Source organism: Hypanus sabinus, chromosome 17 (genome assembly GCF_030144855.1).
Source record: "Hypanus sabinus isolate sHypSab1 chromosome 17, sHypSab1.hap1, whole genome shotgun sequence".
In the NCBI taxonomy this organism is placed as follows: domain Eukaryota; kingdom Metazoa; phylum Chordata; class Chondrichthyes; order Myliobatiformes; family Dasyatidae; genus Hypanus; species Hypanus sabinus.
In genome coordinates this window covers 28514220-28535802 of record NC_082722.1, presented here as the reverse complement: position 1 = coordinate 28535802, position 21583 = coordinate 28514220, and the positions used below count along the sequence as shown (strand labels likewise).

Here is a 21583-nt window from a genome sequence, read left to right as displayed (position 1 = left end):
AAGGATAATAGGGGCCGCAGAGTTGGATGAGGGATGGGGAAGGATAACGGGGTGCACATTGTTGGATGAGGGTTGGGGAAGGATAACGGGGTGCACATTGTTGGATGAGGGGTGGGGAAGGATAATGGGGGCGCAGAGAGTTGGATGAGGGATGGGGAAGGATAACGGGGTGCACATTGTTGGATGAGGGTTGGGGAAGGATAACGGGGTGCACTGTTGGATGAGGGGTGGGGAAGGATAATGGGGGCCGCAGAGTTGGATGAGGGGTGGGGAAGGATAATAGGGGCGCAGAGAGTTGGATGAGGGATGGGGAAGGATAACGGGGTGCACATTGTTGGATGAGGGGTGGGGAAGGATAATGGGGGCCGCAGAGTTGGATGAGGGATGGGGAAGGATAACGGGGTGCACATTGTTGGATGAGGGGTGGGGAAGGATAATGGGGGCCGCAGAGTTGGATGAGGGATGGGGAAGGATAACGGGGTGCACATTGTTGGATGAGGGTTGGGGAAGGGCAAAAGAGCGCCGCGTCGCGCATGCTCAGTGCTTGCTGGTCCGAACAAACCCGAATCTTACCATTGCGCATGCTCTGCCCCTGCCAGCTGTCTCCGAGCGGCGGAGCGCTACGGCGCATGCCTGCTGTGGTGGGGATCAGCTGACTGATCAGGTGGTGTTTGGAGTGATTGTGTCACCGATTCCCGGCACGGTACCGTTTGGTCTGGAGACATGGGCTCTTTCAACGAACTCTACTTTAACGTGGATGACGGTTACCTGGAGGGGTTGGTGAGAGGTTTCAAGGCCGGCATATTGTCGCAGGGCGACTACCTGAACCTGGTGCAGTGTGAGACCTTGGAAGGTGAGAGAGTAGACTGTCTTCAGGGCCTGTCACTGTGTTGGAGAATGGGGGCTGATATTGCGGCGAGAACGATTGCCACAGCTCTCCTTTTCTCTGTCCAGTTCGCGTAAAGCGCTACATATTTTCCCTATGTGCGTCGGTTATGTGTTGGACTGTACCTCGTTCCTCGGCCTCTGAGAAGGCCTGGCTATCTGTCTACTACAGGAACCGGGAATGTAATTTACGCGTAGTTTCCAGTTTGGCATATGACTGTGTTAAAGCTGAAAATACGGTCATTTAGAGTCTATTCTGTTGTTAACATTTTCATTTTAATGGTATTCTCAGTGGTAGGGCAACGTTGGATTGCTTATGGTGTATAGTACCCGAGAGTGGCTTGAAGAAAAATGTTAATTTTCAAATAGTACAGATTTAGGAAGCGATAGGCAGAGAGAAATGAGGTACGAAGTTGATTCAACGATTAGAAATGCAGGAGACATAAAAGTGAAAATGGCCATCTATTTTGCTTATATAATAAAGGTTTGTTCTTAAAAATGATTCACAATAATAAAAGCAGAATGACACGAGTAGTCGCTGCTTCAGGATTTATTAACGATTTGTAATGAGGTGAGAGAAGAGATGGAAAAAATATTTAAGATGGCATGACTAACTGAACCTGGTTCAGATTGTGACCAGGGAAAGTGAGACAGTTATTTCTGCTTTTGAGCTTGGCATTCCGGTGGGGAATGAGAAGGTGGTGTAACATTCTATTCCTAAATCCCTCTGCCCCATAAAATGTTAATTGTACTGCTTATTGAAACTGAAACAGGCAAACCTTTTTCTGCCTGTGTAATTTGAATGTTAAATCCTGATCTTCAATGGCAATAATATTTTTCCCCCTCTTTATAGTTAAAAAAAAATGCCCAGGTTTAAAGGAATAGTGTCTGTTTTAAGAACGTGATTTGTTCTGGAATTGATGTGTTAATTGGATTTTTTTCCCCACGAGGTGATGTTAAAATCTTTAGTTACTTGAAATCATAAAATCTTTGTCTTTTACCAAATAGTTGCATCTTTAAAGTATAACTTGTCTCTGAATGTGAAACTTGCTCTCACTTCCTTTTCTGAAAATAGCAACTGAATTTGTAAATTGTATGTTGTGCTTAAGTGCATTTTATTATGCTTAGGCACAATTAATTTTATTTAAAGGATTTTATCAATACGAATTCTCATTAGTTTTGAATCTGAAATGTTAACTAATGGAGTTTGAAAGGAAATCTATGGCCACTGTTGTTAGTCATATAGATTAGACTATATGGGGTTCCTTTGTGAATGATGAGAAACTAACTGTTTTGTCACTTTGTTGACCTCTTTTCATTTGCCATATAAATAGTAAATAGTCAGGACTTGAGATGGGAGGAAGTGAGATTGTGTGTGTTTGGGCCTTTACCAACCTCAGCAGAAACTTGAGTCAGATTGAATCTCCTATATTGTTATGAATGTGGAGTAAAGTTTAGAAATTGAAAGCAGACTATATTGTAGTGGATCAGAATTGGGTTTAACATCACTGTCCTATGTGTGGAATTTGTTCTGTGCAAGCAGTACAGTGAAAAGACAAATTTACTATAAATTGCAAAATAAATAATGCAAAAAAGGAATAATGAGGTCGTGTTTGTGGGCTGTTCAGGAATCTAATGGTGGAGGGGATGAATCATTGAGCGTGTTTACTCAGGCTCCTGTCCTTCTCCCTGGTGGTGCTAATATGAAGAAGGCATGTTCTGGATATTGAGGGTCCTTACTGATGAATACCGTTGCCTTGAGGCACTGCTTCTGGAAGATGTCGTCCATGGTGGGGACGGTTGTGACCATGATGGCTCTTGAGTTCCCTGTACTGGAGCCTTCATACCAGATGTGATGCAACCATTCAGAATGCTCTGCACTGTCTGTCCATAGAAATCTGCAAGAGTCTTTAACATGCCAGAGCTCATCACTTCAAATGATGTAGTGCCAGTGACCTGCCTTCTTTGAGATTGTATCATTGTGTTGGGATTAGGATAGATCCTCTGCAATATTGACACCTGGGAACTTGAAACACTCTTTGTACTGTCCACCCCTCAGTGAGGATGGGTGCCTGCTCTTCCAACTTCTCCTTCTGAAGTCTCTAATCAATTCCTTAGTCTTGCTGATGTTGAGTGCGAGGTTACTATTGCAACACCGCTCAACCAGCTGATCTGCCTTACCATCTGCAATTTTCACCTGCAGCAGAGATGTCATTTGCAAATTTATAGATGATATTTGAGCCACTCACTCGTGTGTAGAGCAGTGGGCGAAGCATGCATCCTTGTGTGCCTGCGTTGATTCAGTGAGGAGGAAATCCTTTCTGGATTTTCTACAGTTCATGGATGATCAAGGAATGATATGTGGTTCAGTGTGCAATGACTTGGTGTTTTCATATGGCAGGATTAAAACGGTTTCAAAACATTGTGCTGAAGCTGTAGCCTGTGGTATTATCATTATCCAATATCACCTCAATATTTAACTTCAGGAGTGCAGTAAATCCTTTTTATTGCTTAAACAGGACATTTGATTTGTCTAAAGATTTCCATGTTTAGAAGTTATCAGTTGGCAAATCAATGAAAGTTTGACACTCAATTTATGATATTTGGAAAAAGAATTGATTTTTTTCCCGAATTTGGCAATTACTCCTCCCTCCCCCTCCCCCCCCATTTTTATTCTCCACTTTGTTCACCTTCTGACCCCGTCTCGCCTGCCAATCACCACCCCTGGTTTCCCTCGGCTTTCCCTTTCTTCCATGGTTATTAGATTTCTTCTTTCGCCCTTTACCTCTTCCACCCATTACCTCCCAGCTTCCTACTTCTTCCCCTCTCCCTGCCTTATTCTGGCTTCTGTCCTGATGACGGATCTCAGCCCAAAATGTCACCTATTTATTCCCTCCATGGATGCTGCCTGACCTACTGAGTTCTTCCAGCATTGTTCAAGATTTCCAGCAACTGCCAAATTTTTGTGGTGAATTTATTGTTTTGTTTGGCAGGTTAAACATTGATTTTGACAGTTTAGAATGTTGAACATTTTGTCTTGAACGTGATATAAAGGAGTTGCTGATTAATCCAGTGTTAGGAGATTGTGTTAAAAGAAAACTGAAGTTGAAGTGCAAGTGCTTCCAGTTAATTATTATAAGCTGTAGCAGTGTGCTACACGCAGCGCTGAAATAACGACACGGAGTTGGTGAACTACAGTTGCAAAAGAGGTTTGAATAAACTTCGCGGCCTCGCTTTAAAGCCTTCCTAATCCGGCCCTCCCCGGGTGGGAATGCTGCAGGGGGTGCGTATTCACAGTCCTGTCCTGTGCGCAGGCTTTTCCCCTTGCTGGTGATGCAGGCTTGGAGCCCTCTTTGGGACCTGCTTCAATGCCGACGCGCGCCGCATTGTGAGCCGGTACGAGTGCGCTAGGAAGTGGGTCGCCACATAACCCCCCCCCCCCCCCGCCCCAGAACCGGCGATACACCCCCCAATGTCCTCAGCCTGGGTCGGAATCTGTTTGGGAGGTCGGCCTCTGCGCCGCGGTGCCAAAATCTCGACCGGCTGCGCCAAGTCCACGTGGGCCGGTTTGAGTCGGTCCACAGTGAAAACTTCCTCTTTCCCCCCACCGTCCAGCACGAATGTGGACCCGTTGTTTCTGATCACCGTAAACGGCCCCTCGTAGGGCCGCTGTAGCGGTGCCCGATGTCCGCCCCGTCGTACAAAAATGAACTTACAGTTTTGCAGGTCTTTGGGTACGCAGGTCGGGTTCTGCCCATGCTGCGAAGTGGGTATAGGGGCCAGGTTACCGAGCCTCTCGCCGTAGTCTGCCCAGGACCGCTGCGGGTTCTTCCTCTTGCCCCCTTGGGGCTGGTATGAACTCTCCTGGGACGACCAGGGGTGCGCCGTACACCAACTTGGCCAACGAGGTGTGCAGATCGTCTTTGGGCGCCGTGCAGATTCCGAGCAGGACCCAGGGAAGCTCGTCCACCCAGTTAGGCCCTCTGAGGTGGGCCATGAGAGCTGACTTCAGGTGACGGTGGAAACGCTCCACTAGTCCGTTCGACTGTGGGTGGTAGGCAGTTGTGTGGTGCAGTTGTGTCCCCAAAAGGCTGGCCATAGCTGACCACAGGCTGGAGGTGAACTGGGTGCCTCTGTCGGAGGTCATGTGGGCAGGTACACCAAAGTGAGATACCCAGGTGGTGATCAGTGCCCGGGCGCAAGATTCGGAGGTGGTGTCGGTGAGCGGGATCGCCTCTGGCTATCTGGTGAACCGGTCCACGATAGTGAGGAGGTGCCACGCTCCACGTGACACTGGCAGGGGGCCCACGATATCCACATGAATGTGGTCGAAATGCCGGTGGGTGGGGTGGAACTGCTGCGGCAGAGCTTTGGTGTGCCACTGCACCTTGGCCGTCTGGCAGTGCATGCATGTTCTGGCCCATTCACTGACCTTCTTGCGGAGTCCGTGCCAAACAAACCTGCTGGAGACCATCCGGACGGTTGTCCTGATGGAGGGGTGTGCTGAGTTGTAAATGGAGTCGAAAACGTGCCGTCGCCAGACTGTTGGGACGACTGGACGGGGTTGGCCAGTGGTGATGTCACAGAGTATGGTCCTCTCACCCGGGCCTACGGGGAGGTCCTGGAGCTGCAAACCGGAGACTGCAGTCCTGTAACTAGGGATCTCCTCGTCTGCCTGCTGCGCCTCCGCCAGTGCTTCATAGTCTACCCCCGGGACAGGGCTTGGATGTTAGGGTGGGAGAGGGCGTCCGCCACGACATTGTCCTTACCCAAGATGTGCCGGACATCCGTCGTGTATTCAGAGATGTAGGACAGATGTCGCTGCTGGCCCAATGCTTTTCTGAACACAGGTAAGCGGTTTGAGGTTGCTACAAAGCCACACTTAAGCCATAGAGCATGTGAAATTGCTGAATTGTGAGTAAGTAACTCACACTTGAGACCATCGAAATGTAGAATAAATAAGTCAATTTTAATGGGCTTTAACTTTTGGCTTTAAGTGTTTGGGAAGGCATTCAATATTTGATTTTGATAGTTTTTTTTACTAGAGATGCAGCGTGAAATAAGCCCTTCCTGCCCTTTGAGCCGCACTGTCCAACGACTCCCAATAAACCTGTTTTAACCCTAATCTAGGGCTTCCCATCCTTTTTTATGCCATGGACCTTTACTGTTAACGGAAACCCCGGGACAATTTTGCCTACCTGGTATGTATTTGGAGTGTGGGAGGAAACAGGAGAATCGGGAGAAAGTCTGCACACTCCACGGGGAGGATGTAGAAGACTCCTTACAGAGGATGCCAGAATTGACCCCCCCCCCCCCCAGAGCATTAAGGGCATCTCTCTGGGAAACTTTCAAATGTCCTAAAAATAAAACTAATATCTTGTATGTTTCAATTTGATTTTTTTAAACAGTGCATTAATTCTTAAATTCTTCAGCTTAATACAGAACTTACGGGGATCTGTGTGTTTAGTTGCAGTGTTTTTTTTATATAGCATAAATGGTTATTGGGAGTGAGGGGTATATAGCACTGTTTGTAAAATGGATGTACTTGTTCTTTAAAAAAACACATCTTTTCAATAAATGGAAGGAATGTCCATCACAAGATGGGAGCAAAATGTAGTGAGTACAATGATGTCTGTAGACAGAATCTGGCAATGAAACCAGTCTTTAATGTATTTATCAGTGTTTGGCATCCCAAGGAGCAACTTTTGCAGCGATCTTGAATTATTTATTTTGTTTTGTTAGTTACATTGACAGACATCAGTTAAGATATTTAACTGAAAATGCCATTCTTGAAAGGTCACGAATTCCATACAAACCCAAGTTAAAACAATGTGTTACTTCAAACATTGTGATGCAGTGTTTTCATTTTGTAAGTGAAATTGTACAGAGAGGTTATACTGACTTAATTAAAATACAGGTGTCCCCTGTTTTTCAGGCGTTCGCTTTACGACAACTCGCTGTTACAAAAGACCTACATTAGTATCTGTTTTTGCTAACCAAAGATGATTTTTACTTTTACGAAAAAAAGATGTCTGGTTTATACGTGTGTTTACCCCAAGACAGACCACAATGACTGTGAAGCCTTGTGCAGGCAGTTGTTTGCACATGCGTGTACGTGTATGCATGTGCATGCGTAAGCGTGTGTGTGTATGTGCCGATTTTTTTTCTCTCCAAATCGATTTTGGCTTGCTGTCTTCCCGATATTGATAAGTGAAACTACACCGTACCTACAACATTTCTACTTTATATAGGATGTATATTTATCATATCATTCCTGCTTTTACTATATATTAGTGTTATTTTAGGTTTTATATGTTATTTGGTATGATTTGGTAGGTTTTTTTTTGGGTCTGGGAAAGCTCAAAAATTTTTCCCATATATATTAATGGTAATTGCTTCTTTGCTTTATGACATTTCGGCTTTCAAACGGTTTCATAGGAACACTCTACCTTCAGACAGTGGGGGAAACCTGTACCAGAAGCTCTATTTGAATGCTGGTACAGTGGATTCCAGTTAGTTGGATCAGTTACTTATTTGGGCCAAATCTTACTAATCCAGAAAGTAGCTGATATTCCCTTCATTTATGTGGGACATGTTGCCTGTTAACTGAGCAGGAGGCTGTTGCTGAACAGTTCCTTACTAGCATGAGACATGTTTACATCATGTGGCCATCAGACATTACACTGTTTTTGGATCAAACAGTTTTAAATAGAATCAGTTGCATGTGCTTGTGGTCAAACACAAGTGATTTTGTTGTCACTGGTAGTTGGCAACAAATAAGCAGTAAGCCAATTCTGACCTGTTTTACTCCCTGTGGTTTCAAGCATTTTGGCTGGGAGATGCCAAAAACGGCCCAGAGTGGTAATGAGACGATTTCATTGCAAGTGAGGAACTGTGAAGAATTTGAAGGTATTGTAATATTCAAGATGATTGTCAATGAAAATGAAGATTTGGAGGATGCAATCATCAAAAGCATTAAATGAAGGCAGTCCATTATCTGCACTAGGTGTCTGCTGATTTTGTTTATTTAGTCCGTCAAAAGAACACTGAATTCCTCCAATAACTATTAAGAACTAATAAAGTTTCATTGTACTGTAGTAGTATTGAGTTGTGTCCACTGGTAGGTGAGACTAGAACTAGGGGACATAGCCTCAAGACTTGGGAGAGCAGGTTTAGAATGAAGATGAGGAGGAACTGCTTTTTCCCAGAGAGTGGAGAATCTGTGGAATTCTCTGCCCAATGAAGCAGGAAAGGCTACCTCAGTAAATATACTTAAGATAAGATTGGATAGATTTTTGCATAGTAGGGGAATTGAGGGTTATAGGGAAAAGGCAGGTAGGTGGAGATGAGTCCATGGTCAGATCAGCTAATATCTTACTGAATGGCGGAGCAGGCTCAATGGGCCAGATGGCCTACTCCTGCTCCTATTTCTTAATGTTCTTGTGCTCCTATTCACCGCACAGGAAGAGGTGTAGATAATAGCAATGTTGAGAAACAGTGAGAGCTGCAGTGGCACTTACAATTACATCAAGTTCAAGCTGAGAGCACTGAAAGCCCCTGAAAACTGATATTGGTAATCTAAATGAAAATAAGCATGTGACATTCATGTTGAATATGTCTTTGCCCTAAAGCAAGAGAATTGAATGTCAGTGCACCCAGTGACACCAATGTTAAGAGCAGACACTTGAAAAATAAATGTCTGTGTCTGTTAATGGGGACAAAAGTTGTACTAAAGAATTTCAAATCCACAAGACAAACTAGATTTCACCTGAGTTTCAAAGGAAGTAACTGAGTATCTTGACCTAACTATAATCTCTTGAATCAGAAACTTGGAAATGGCATAATTTCTGATGATCTTTTCCGATGTCTAATGTATCATCAACTAAAGTCCATTCCATTTCCTATATTTCTGCAAGTGAATAGTTTCTGTACCTGGAAGCAGTGTTTGGGTCCTCAGATGATGGGAAAAGAAAGGTTAATAGGATAGGTGGAGCCACAAGAGACTGCAGGTGCTGTTTGATCCATTCAGTTCCTCCAGCACACTGTCTGTTTGTTGCTGTAAGTAGGATAGGTTTTGCCCCTCCAATTGCATGGAAAGTTATTGTGAGAGGGAGAGTCATTGTTCTTGGAAATTGGAGAGTAAACCAAGAAATTGCAGAGCTGATGTCCTTTTGTAATGCCAAAAAGAGATGGCTGGAAATGGCATCTTGCTGAAAGTGATGGAGGTTGTGGAGGATAATCCATTTTGTGGAGGCCTGTGGAAAGTGACGAGCAAAGGGAGCCGCATCCTTGCTTTGACGATGAAATGCAGAATATAGACCAGAAGCATTTGAGAGCACTGCCAGCAATGGTGGAAGGGAAGCTGATTTAAGGAAAATTAAATTGTCTGCACAGATGGGATAGTTGGCAAGCTGTGCAAATGGATTGGGGTCTTTGCAGGAAGCTGCATTAAGTGCAAGTGTAATCAAGATAGGTTTGGGAGTCTGAGTGCCAGCAGATATTTTGGCCACTAGCTCTTCCCTACGTTGGGGCAGAGAAATTGAAAAGGGTAAGGAATAACAACTGATCATGTGTGAGTGTGTCCAGTGTGCAAAGGTAAAGAAACTTTCATGTTCTTTGAGAGCGGGGTGAAGTGTCAATGTGGCCATTAATGTAGTCCATTCTTAGATTAATGAAAAGGATGCTTTTCTAGAAACATTTTATTAGTTGACATTTTGTAAATCAAAAAGCCTGAAGTGAGTTAGTACCTTAGAGGTGATTTTAGTATATTCCTGTGGGTGTAGAGTGCTGCCCTATTTGTTCAAATTAAAATTTGCTCTCTGTTAACCAGACATTTTGTGTAATACCTCAAAGTGAAACCCAACTCAATGTCGGTGGTTGTGAATTGTGTACACTTCCACTAATTACATTCTCTTCCCCCTCCCCCACACCGCGAGAATCAAATCTGCCATTGGGAGCCTGTCCGAGTCTGGACGAGCCAGCCGGCTCTTGTTCTATGTTCCACGGCTGGAGGAACAGCAGATGCCCTTGGCTCGTCAAGGGGTGAGTTGACTCACTCATAGTCACGTCGTGATGCTGGGGACAGGATGCTCCAACTCTTGGTGGGCTGGTTTAAGCCAAACTACTGAAATGTGTTCAGGTTTGCCTCCCTTACCTATAACTGTTTTCACCCCATTCCAAAACATGGAATGGACTATCGTAAGGATGTATAACGGGTTATTAGTGTGCATCATGGTGGCTGAAAACAAACAAGGCGGAATGTAGGTCAACAGGAATGCTATATGCTATGATGCGAGGTAGGAATAGCTGAAAAGGGATTCAGTTTACTGATGGTAGAACACTGTTGAGAGGATGACCAAGAATGAAGTCATCTGGCATTTGTAACAGCTGACTGTATACCAACTCAGCTGCGGACGACCGCATGTCCTCTTCTGGAGCTGTTCTGAGCCCCAGATCATGCCAACACTCCTCCATCAGGGAAGCCCTCAGAGCAGCCTTTAAGGAGCAGTGGAATTGCTCATACAGGCCATTGGACTGGGTGATGCAGCCTAACACTGAGGTTCTGGGCCATTGCAGACGAGAGGTCCAATATAAATTGGGGACCACAGTCAGAGGAAGTAATAGATGGGGTGCCAAACTGCACAACCCAGATGCTGATGAGCGCCTGACCCAGGTCTGCAGCCATTGTCAATGCGAGAGGGGCAACCTCTGGCCACCTGGTAAGAAGGTGTGTGGAACTGAGGGAAGGGGGAAGAGGATCAATAAGGTCTACATTGATATGGTTAAACCATCTCTCAGAAGGTCCCAAACATGTTTAAATTTTGCCCACTGGTACTCCACACAGGCTGCAGTCCAATCACACTCATCCTTGCTAAGGCCATGTCACACAAAGTTTAGTGCAGCCAGTTTCTGTGAGGCCTTCCAGCCTGGAAGCAAGAGGCCATGTATGGAGTTAACAACTCCATTTTGCGGGCACTATGGGGCGAGGGCAACCGGTTGAGACATCACACAGGAGGGAAACCCCAGCTTCCTCAAATATTAGCCAACTGCAGGCCTGTGATTGTTGTTTGGTGAGCCTGGATCTGGGTCAGTAGCTTGGTCAGCTGCTATGCTGGCATCATCGGCCCCAGTCTGTACGGCCTCAGTGGCTGGCCGTGAGAAGCATTTGGCCACAGCATTATTTTTCACTTTGATATGTTGTATATCACTTGTGAACTCGGATATGTAGGCCAAGTGTCATTGCTGCCATGTACACCGAGGCTCTGATATTTTGGTCATTGTGTGCACAAGGGTTTTGTGATCAATGAACGCTGTGAAATGGTGACCTGCTAGAAGAAATTGAAAATGGCAGAAAGCTAGATAGACTGAGAAGTTCATGGGCAAACGCATTGTACTTTCTTTCAGCGAGACAGAGCTGTTGGCTGAAGATGGTGAGCGGCTGCCACTTGCTCCGACCAACTGTTCGTGCACAGCAGAGTCTGAAGTGTCAGTAGTAATGGCCACGGGTGCATTGGGGAGCGGGTACACCAGTAGTGTCGAGTTGGAAAGAACTTGTGTGGTATCATCAAATGCCCTGTTCATGTTGACTGACCAGTCAAGCATGTGATTAGGGGTATTGCCTTTAAGTGCACGATTCAGGGGGACCATAAATTCAGCTTGCAGATTGAAATTCACCATACCTAAAAACTCTTGTAGTTTTTTAGTAGTGTGGGGCAGTGGGAAATCCATAATAGCAGCTACCTTTGTACGTTTTGCACTATCTACAGAGATGCGATGGCTGAAAAAGTCGGTTGTTGACAACCCAAACTAGCACTTAGCAGGGTTAATAATCAATTGGCGTTTGCTTAAGTGCTCAAGGTGTGTGGAGATGAGATGCGTGTTCAGATTTGGACCCTGGGCAAATGTATGTCATCCAGGTAAACTAAAAGAAAACTAAGTCTTTTAATACAGCATCCATCAGTGTTGCAAGGTCTGTGCTGCCTTTTTTTTTCCAGCCCAGATGACGTGCAAAAACTGCAAGGCCAAACAATTATCACAGCTGTTTTGGGAATGTCCCCCAAGCACAGGCATCTGATGGTAGCCCCGAACTAGATTGACTTTGGGGGAAAAAAAACTTTCTGGCTAAACATGCCAAAAAGTCTTGTATATGTGGGACTGGGTAACAATAGGGGGTGCTGTCCTTGTTTAAGTGTCATTAATTGCCACATGGGTGGTAGCCACCATCGAATTTGGGGACCATAGGCCAGGGTGAAGCCCAGGTGCTATTTGACTGGCATACAATTCAGAGTCTTTTCACGTTGGCAAACTCAACCTTCGTAGTTGCCAGCTTTTCTGGGTCCAGTCCACGCACATGGCCATGGATTAGCTGACCAGTTGTGGAAATGTGGTTCTCGACCAAATGTTTTGTTCTGTAGTGGAGAATTTGGGCTTGGTGAGATTTGGGAATTGGCCCTGCAGTTAAATAAACTCACGGTGGTGCATGGCTTGACAGTTGTTGTGGGGAACTTACTGGGGGAGCAGGGTAACAACCCAAAGACTTCGACAGCCACAAGCCAGCAGTTCTTAAGATGGACCAACGTCCTTGGGCACACAGGAAATCTGCACTGAGCATATGTCTAGCCACCTTAGCCAGGACAAAGTCCCATGTGTAACTGAAGCAGAGCGTCACCTGTCGTGTCCCGTAAGTCTGGATCCTGCTGCTGTAAGGATGTTGCTCTGTATCTTTTCATCAATAGGCGATGCTGGCAGCAGAGTCATTTGAGCACCCGTGTTACACAGGAGGTACCACCCTGAAAGTATCACCCACAATGAACAGCAGATGACCCTGGCAGCTGGAACCCACAATGTTCAAACCTCTGATGCCACTGTCGAAGCTGCAAGGTAGTCAGCAGTTCCTAGCGTTCTTACCAAAGGGAGCCTGTTAAAAAACCGCAGACCGTTCCTCGTCTGTTTAGCAGCCACAGACGTCTTTGTGTTGGGAGCCTTGCTGACTGGGTTTATTGAGGTAGATAAAGGAGGAGGACTGATACTCTACTGCCTGACTCTCAGCCACTTTAGCAAGCTCCCTATAGTCCTTCACAGGTGGATTAGTGAGGGCTATACGAACACGATCAGGTATTTATAGCATGAAGTGTTCTTTATAAAAAAAAACAACAACAACACAAGGATGGTGATTTCCCAGGACAGGGAGCATGTGGTCCAATAGCTCTGAAGGCTTAGCATCGCCATTACTGGGCAAGGAGAGCAACTGTTTGGCCAGCTCAGACTCCGATAGTCCAAGAGTCTGTAGAAGGTGAGTTTTCAGGATTCGTGTTTACGTGGGTGTTCTAGTAGACACACCTTTCTGCAGCCGTAGAGTTGCTGAGTAATGCTACAATGTAGTACAACTTGGTGTTGTTGGTGGTGATCTCTCGCAGTGTGAATTGGGCCTCTGCTTGTATGAACCAAGCAACAGCATTTTGCTCCCAAAACTCCAACGGTTTCAAAGTGACTACATTGGTCAACAAGTTCAATGCTCTAGGACAATCCCAGAGGCATTTTCTGTTTAAGAAAAGCATGTAACAACTCGTGTATTGTACTCCAAACACTGAACACAAAGTGCGGTAAAAACACTTTACGTAATTAAAGCATCATGTCAGACCAGCCTCCTGGAGCGAAACCCTGCTCAGTGTTGCTGATTGTGAATTATGTACGTGTCCACCTGGATGATTTTGCTAATGGTTTTCACACACTAGTTAGAACTGGGTGGTCCATTGTTAGACTCTGAGTCTGGAGTGACTATCTCCTGACTTTAATGAGGTCAGATCGGGAGATGAAGACAATGCTTAGTGGTGGGATCATGAGGGAGATGTGAAGTAGTGTCCAGAATGTTAATATTCAGGCTTTTGAGGTAGTAGGTTCCTCATGTGTTTGAGGCTGATCCTTAGTGGTTGCAGATAAAGTGGGCAACAACAGTAGCGGCAGTGGAAATTGTTAGATGCTGCATATCGCTCCAGCAGATACAAGCAGGCAGTTCAAGAGGGTGAGGGGCATGAGTGAATCAGAATTCTGAAGATGAAGTAAAGGGTATGAAGAAATGGCCAAGAAGTTAAAGGTGCCAGATGAGGGATTCAGTGGCGTGCTGAGCTCAGATTTCATTGATATATGGGTCAAGTGTGGGGGTGATCATGAAAGCTGAATGCTGTGCTGAAGGTGCATTCTTTGGAGATCAGAGTGACAATCGGAAGGAATAGTGAATAGGAGAGAAGACTGGATGATGGGATCTGTAGCAAAAGTGTACTTCTGGATGATCTCAACGGGGTGGTAGAGTAGAGCCGCCTGAGCTGTAGTGATCCAGGTTTGATCCTGGCCTTGGCTACCATTTGTGTGAAGTTTGCATGTTTTCTTTGACTGCGTTTCACCCGGAAGCTGTTGTTTCCTCCCACGTTCTAAACGTGCCGGTAGGTTAATTGTGCTACAGTAATTTGCCCCTTAATGTAGCTAAACGCTAAAAGAATCAATGGGAAGTTGGTGGGTATATGGGACAAAATGTTACAGTGAAATAAGAGGAAGTAATACTGGTGGAATATTTCTGCTGACAGCCTGTATGGGCCAACTGGGAGCTCTGTTGCAAACAGGAAGAAAAATGGAGCCAAGAACGTGAAGGGAAACTGCGGGAATTCTTGAATTGCAGAACTGTTGAAGTTTGCCAATGTAGATAACTGGAAAGAAGGAAGCACATACCAGCAAAGTAGAAAAGGAGTCTATGACAGCTTCAAGATAATGAATCGGTGCGTTTAGGGAGAGGAATTGAGTGAATGCATGTATTTATGTGTGGCATTGAGTTTTGGTTTCTTAAGGTTATTTTAGCCGGGTGTAGTTGGAATAAGCTCCCATTACCTATTTAAATGCCTCCAATAGCTTGTGTCTCGAATAGCCTCTGACAACCACATTCAGCTAGCTCCTGGCCTTCATGTGTGGCTTAGCTACTAAGCCCAGCGGAGCAGTTTCTACTGACAGGACAAGGACCAAAGGCAGGTTACTGGAGCCTTAAAAACCAGTTGCTTCGGACAGATGGGGCTCATCAGCCATGGTTGGCAGCTCACCTGGGAGAAGGAAAACTCTGCTCTCAAACCTCTGCTGCCTTGCAGGTGCACCCATGCATGGGGAAAGCTTCGGGAGTAAATCTGGAGCTTGGAGTCCCTAGGGCAGTCCTAGTTTGATTTCAACCCTGACTGGCAACTCCTGTGATGCTGCCTTTCTCTGCCGTTCCATTGGGTAAATCAGATGCATGGAGAAGGGAAGCCCAATGCTTGGGCAACGGCTTGCTCGTAATATTGTACTGCCCTGGCTTGAGTATCACATAGACACGTAGGATGCAATGTCTGTGCTTCACCCTGACTACTGGAGGGCTTCAATATTGTTTTGCCCTTCAACAGGTTTATTTTATTTTTTTATTAATTTTTAAATGAGTTTTTACAATGCAACAAAACAAAAAAAAACCCAAATAAAAACAGGCTTATACAGTGCAAAACAAACATATCAAAAGTACAGTTCATGACAATTAAGAAAATCACCCATAGTAGAATCGTGTAAAGTTAGTTACCACCCCACCCTCCCACTACCCAACTCCAAGCCAACCTTACGATATACAAAAAAGTTAATCAGAACTATATCACCACAGAGCCGTATTTATAAAAAGGGACATTGTCTACTACCTAATCTATAATAAGTTTACACATTAAAAAAACCCCATAAATCTTAACTATAAGAAGCTGGAAGTAAGGGATTTAAATGCAAAAGAAAAAAGGGAGGGATGCACCCTTAATCTAAATAGGAATTATGAAAATATTCAAGAAAAGGTCCCCAGACCTTTTGGAACTTTATGTCTGAATTAAGAAGTGAATAATGAATCTTTTCAAGGTCTAAGCAGGACATAATATCTCTGAGCCGTTGAGCATGAGTAGGTGGGGCAGCATCTCTCCACCTAAGAAGGACTGCACTAAGAAGGTTTATTAACCTTCTAGAACAAGGGTTTCCGATCTTTTGTTATGTCATGGACCTGTACCATTAACTGAGGAGTCTGTGGATCCCGGGTTAGGAACCCCGGTTCTGGAAGGTACACTTAACTAATACTAAAGATTTCATCTGAAGCATGCTCTCCTTTTCACTTCACACTCTGAGCGTTATAAATTATAAGCCGACCATGGCTAGGGCTGGTTCTGAACCACACACAAGATGACATTCTCCTACACAATGGTTGGAACACCTTCAGGGAGCAAGTCCCGTCGAGTGGACCTGCAGAAAGCTTAGCAGCAGGCTCAGCCACTGTCTTAACATGTCATGGATTTGAATGCATCTGAGTAGCTCAAAAATGTTGAGAAACCATCAACAATCTAGGAAATAAATTTGTGAGATTATTACATTCTAAATATTTTTGTTTCTATTTTTAAATATTTAAAATTTGTTCCCAAAATAATCTAAATTACCTTATGATTACCATAATTCTTCACATTACTGTACATCCAAATCAATAAACGCACCCTCCCTTTATCAGCTAGCTTTTGAGGGGCATTGCAGAGAGTTCACATTTCAACATTGGATTTAAGTAGAGGAGTTTTCAGCAAGAGGGAACCAGCAAATGAAAGGCCTAGGTAGAGTGGATGTGGAGAGAGGATGTTTCTAATAGCGGGAGAGCCAAGGACCGGAGCCTCAGAGTAGAAGGACATTGCTTTAGAGCAGAGATGAGGTGGAATCTTCAACTGGTGGTGTATCTGTGGAGTTCATTGCCACAGATGGTTGTGGAGGCCAAGAAATTGTATACGGGGAGAGGGCAGGAGAATGGGGTTGATCATAAGTCAGCCATGATTGAATGGTGGAACAGACTAAATGGACTGAATGGCCTAATAGTTATGGTCCTGGTAATCTTGTCGAAAGGTATCTGAGTTGTCTTGTAGGGGTAACTCTGGTTAATTCTCCCTCTCTGATTCTTTGCAGGGTTGGTGCTAGAATAGATTCCTATGCACAGACTCAATTCAGTGTGTATAAATATCTACTCCCATCAAGTTGTGAATGATGATTACAACAGACTAAGATGAGATACTCAAATTCTAATCTCTGCTAGGTCTGCCTTCTATTATAACATCAGGGGAATTCGAGGGGACACATACCAGTCCTCACTGAGAGAGCAGTAGAATTTTCATGTTCCTGGATCCCAGAGGATCTGTTCTGGGCCTAACATATTGATGCAATTACAAAGAAGGCATAACAATGGCTATATTTTCTTAGGAGTTTGAGGAGATTTTGTGTGTCACCAAAAACACTTGCAAATTTCCACAGTTGTACCGTGGAGAGCATTCTAACTGGTTGCATTACTGTCTGGTATGGAGGGGTCACTGCACAGGATCAGAAGAAGCTATAGAAAGTTGCATACTCAGCCAGCTCGATCATGGGTACTAGCCTCCCCCACAATGAGGACACCTTCCAAAGGTGATGCTTCAGGGGAGAACACAGAACATCGGGAGCAGCGGGTTAGCTGCTGGGGGTTACGTACCTGGAGAGCTGCGGCTTTTTGGTGCAGACTCTCCAGGTGCAGAGCTCAGAAAAACTTTTAAAATCGTAAGTCAGTGAGTTATTTGTAATGTCTTCCCTCTCACTGTGAAACGGGGACACCTCATTTTCTCTTATTAGAGAGAGCCAGTGGTATGTCAACTTATCGAGTGAACAAGTAGTTTTTGGGGTACTGTAAGTCTGTGTCTTTATTGAGGCTTTGCTGCACGTTTGAGTGCTTGGTATGGGGTGCTGATGCTTTTTTGTGGATGGAGGGGGAACTGTGGGGGTCTTTGGGGTTCTAACATTTAACTGTCATTCTTTCTTTGGAGCCCTCCTGTTTTTGTGGATGTTTGCAAAGAAAAAGAATTTCAGGATGTATATTGTATACATTTCTCTGACATTAAATGTACCTATTGAACCTACCTATTCTCATTGTTATTATCAAGGAGGAGGTCCAGGAGTCTGAAAACACACTCAATGTTTTAGGACAGCTTCCTCCTCTCCACCATCAGATTTCTGAATGGACAATGAACCCATGTACCTCACTTCTTTCCTCTTTTTGCACCTATTTTCATTTTTCTATATAGCAATCTAGTTTTTTTATTTATTGTGCTGTACTGTCACAAAACCAATTTCACAACAATGACCCATGATATTAAAACTGATTCTGATTCAGTACCTTCAATCTCAAATCATTATCAATAACTATTTTAATGTTGTATATGGGCTGAGATTTTAAGACTTCATAAAATTTTAAGATCACATCAGGGCCCTGCTTTATAGATCAGGTTTCCCATTGCATTTTCCACAGAGGGCAGAGGCAAAGTGACTGTCCCTTTCTGAAGATTTATGGAGCATAATGAAGCTCCTTTTAGTAAATGGGAACTGGCACAGAAATGCTTTAATGGAGTAGTGATCCAAAACTCTGTGGGCAGTGTTAACAAAACAGCACTAAGTCTGGTGGGAAAGAAATGGGCTGACTGTTATGCTCTGCAATATCCATTGAAAAGGAGTGACTGGCTCCAGAATGACACCTTCTGCAGGTAGGAACTGCTTGTGCTCAGCTCGGTCTGGGCGTGACACATCTACATACCACCAAAGGAAAAACACTTCGAAGTCCATTGCAATAGTCTCCTTGAAAGAAGCCCTCCAATCAAAATTGAGATCCAGAAAGACACTGAACACTTCATGCCTTTGTGAAGAAGCATTTGGAAGGAATGACCTGCTTCTCGAGTGGCCCTCAGCTATCCTCTGTGAGACTCTTAGAATCATTAAGGCAGCCTAAAGAGGAGGAAGTGTGCAGCACAAATAAAGTAGCAGGCACATGTTGGAAATCACTGACTGACTGCAGGCATCAATAAATTAGCATTTTTATGATCTCTCAGATTCTCCCAAATCTGTGTTTGATTTGTGATTTGCCAAGTAAGAGGGAAATCAATTGAAGTGGAAGTGATAAATGTACCCTGGATGTACAGTTATCATTAATCTTTGCAAACTTGAAGGAAAATGCGATGCCCAGAATCAGCCAGGTTTATTATTGTGGGCATGACAAGTGGACGCTTAAGTTCACATAGTTTCAAATACTGGAAAATTGCATAATTCAAGTTCGTTTATTGTCATCTGATTGTACCTATTTACAACCAAACAAAACAATGTTCTTCTGGACCACAGTGCACCCATACGACATGTATCACACAGCACCAAAACTGAAATAATGTACAAGTTCATAAAATATAGTTTGAAATGCATGTAAAGTGCAGCACAAGTAAAGAGTATATTTAACAGCTTCCTGTCCTAGTGATGAGACGTCAGTTGTGTCAGGGTATTCATTCATCTCACTACCTGAGGGAAGAAGCTGTTGTCCATTCTGGGAGTCCTAGTCCTGATGCTTCTGTACCTCCTTCCTGACAGTAGTGGGCCAAAGAGATTGTGGGATGGGTGGTAGAAGTTCTCAACAATGCTTTGGGACCTTTGCAACGCTCCCAGTAAATGTCACAAATGGGTGGGTGAGGGAGCGAGAGCTATGATCCTTTCAGTGGTTTTAACTGCCTTCTGATGCCTTGCATCTTCTGTATCACACAATGATGCAGCCAGACAAGACACTCTCGATGGTGCTTCTGTAGAAAGTGGGGAGCCTTGCACGACTCAACCTCCTCAAAGTGTGGAAACTGCTGTGCCGCCTTGACTAGTGAGCAGGTGCTGTGGGTCCAGGTTAATGTTGACAAGTTAGATATCTTACTTGATGGACATTATGCATTTATCCAAGACAGTTCAGGTACACATGTCTGTTCCTGGGCAAAACACCCACAGAATGCTGGAGTCAGGTTCCATCAGCGGCATCTGTGGATGGAAATCAACAGTTGATGTTTCAGGCTGAGACCTCTCAATTTGGATAAAATTGTGGTGCCAGAAAAGTAGGTTTTTCTTATTGAAATGGATGTGCAGTAGATTATTTTGGTAATTTGAGAAAGCAGTTTGTTATTCAAAGATGTATGCATTCTGCGCTAAAATTCAGTGAGTTCCAACGTAAATTGCAGATACACTATCCTGCCTCTAGAGGTCAGGAGTAGTGCAGCTCAGTAACAAAGTTGGACAGTAATAGATGGTTTTATGCAGTATAATTGCTTTATGTCATGCAGTAAGTGATTAGTATTTCTTTATAAATGAATATCATTTTATCAACAGTGCTTGATCTTTGTTAGCTGTATGACTTTGGTAGCATTTTTATCTCTGCATTTTGAAGTAAGCACCAAATTGAGACTACATTTTTGAGGGACTGTTTCAATGTTGAAAGCACTGCTTTACAAATGAAAAGTTAAAGCAGATGGAATGTTTATAGGATCCACTAGCATCAATTCAAAAAGCAAAGAGGTCCCTCCTCATGTACCCACACATTATCAAACTTATTTGGACCTTGTAAACTTCTGCTTTGTATTGTAATAGTGGCTATTTAACAATGTGTTATTTTAGAACTAATTTGTGATGCTATGAGCAGCTGTACAAAATGAAGATCTTTTTGCTTCATGCCTTTGTACCTTAAATCCTGAAATGTGGATGATTTGAATCGTCATTTCTCCACATCTGAAGAAAATCAGGTGTAGAGTGAAAATACTGGAGCTAGATAAGTTTTGTAGCAAAACTGGAGAAAAAAACAAGTCAGTGACACTTCATCAAGACTGGGAAAAGCTTAAGGAGTAAATGAATTTTAATAGGTGGGGAAGGCTGGAAGGAGGGATAAACAAATGGCATGTCTATGAATGTTTAGATGATAGGCTCACTGGGTGTATTTCTTGGCCAGAAAGCTGCTTTAAATTGCAGGCATTTGTACTGACTCTTAGTATTCTATAATTCTGCCTTGTTTGCCAAAAGCCAGGCAATGCCACTGCTTAAACACAGTGGCACAGTAGCATAGAGCACACTGGCGTGGTAACATAAAGCACAATGACACAGTAGTGTAACGGCTAGCACAATGCTTTACAGCACCAGTGTTCAGAGTTCAGTTCCCTCCACTATCTGTAAGGAGTTTGTATGTTTTCCCCATGACTATGTGGGATTCCTCCAGGTGCTCTGGTTTCTTCCCACAGTCCAAAGACTAACGGGTCAGTAAGGGTTAGTAAACTGTGGACATGCTATATTGGCATTAGGAGCATGGAGACACTTGTAGCCTGCCTCCAGTGCTGAATTATCACAAAATATTTTAGTAGTTTCAACATTAATTTCTCATTCAAATCCACACAGCCAAGTTTCACTGGATCCAGTGCCTCTTGATTTTCTGAATAAACTTGCCATGTAGAACTTTGTCAAATGCCTTAATCAATTTTCTATACACTACATCCTCTGCTGTACCTTAATCAATTTGTTTCCTCATTTCCTGCAAAATCTAAGGCAGACTCATGAGGTGTGACCTGCCCTTCATAAGGCCATGCTGAGTATCTCTAATCAGCCTATACTTTGCCAAATACCTGTAAATCCTGGCTCTAAGAATCCCCTCTCATAGTTTGCCTACCACTGAATGAAGACTCGCAGATTTATAATTCCCCAAGGTTATCCCTACTCCCTTTCTTGAACAGAGGAATAACATTTGCCAACCTCCAATCTTCTGGTACTACTTGTAGCCTGTGAGGGTGCCAGTGGCTCAGCAATTCCTTCCTTTTTCCTGTAGTAACCT

At 44.0% G+C, this 21583-nt stretch overlaps 1 protein-coding gene across 1 annotated transcript in view; it reads left to right on the top strand.

The window, feature by feature from the left end:
* Window positions 1–635: 635 nt before the first annotated feature.
* Window positions 636–21583, top strand: part of LOC132406770 (V-type proton ATPase subunit d 1) — a 50400-nt gene continuing 29452 nt past the window's right edge. Inside the window, exon 1 of the mRNA XM_059992732.1 lies at window positions 636–853. Within this exon, the coding sequence (XP_059848715.1) occupies window positions 724–853 (130 nt within the window). The 5' untranslated portion in view covers window positions 636–723. The remainder of the gene's footprint in view (window positions 854–21583) is intronic.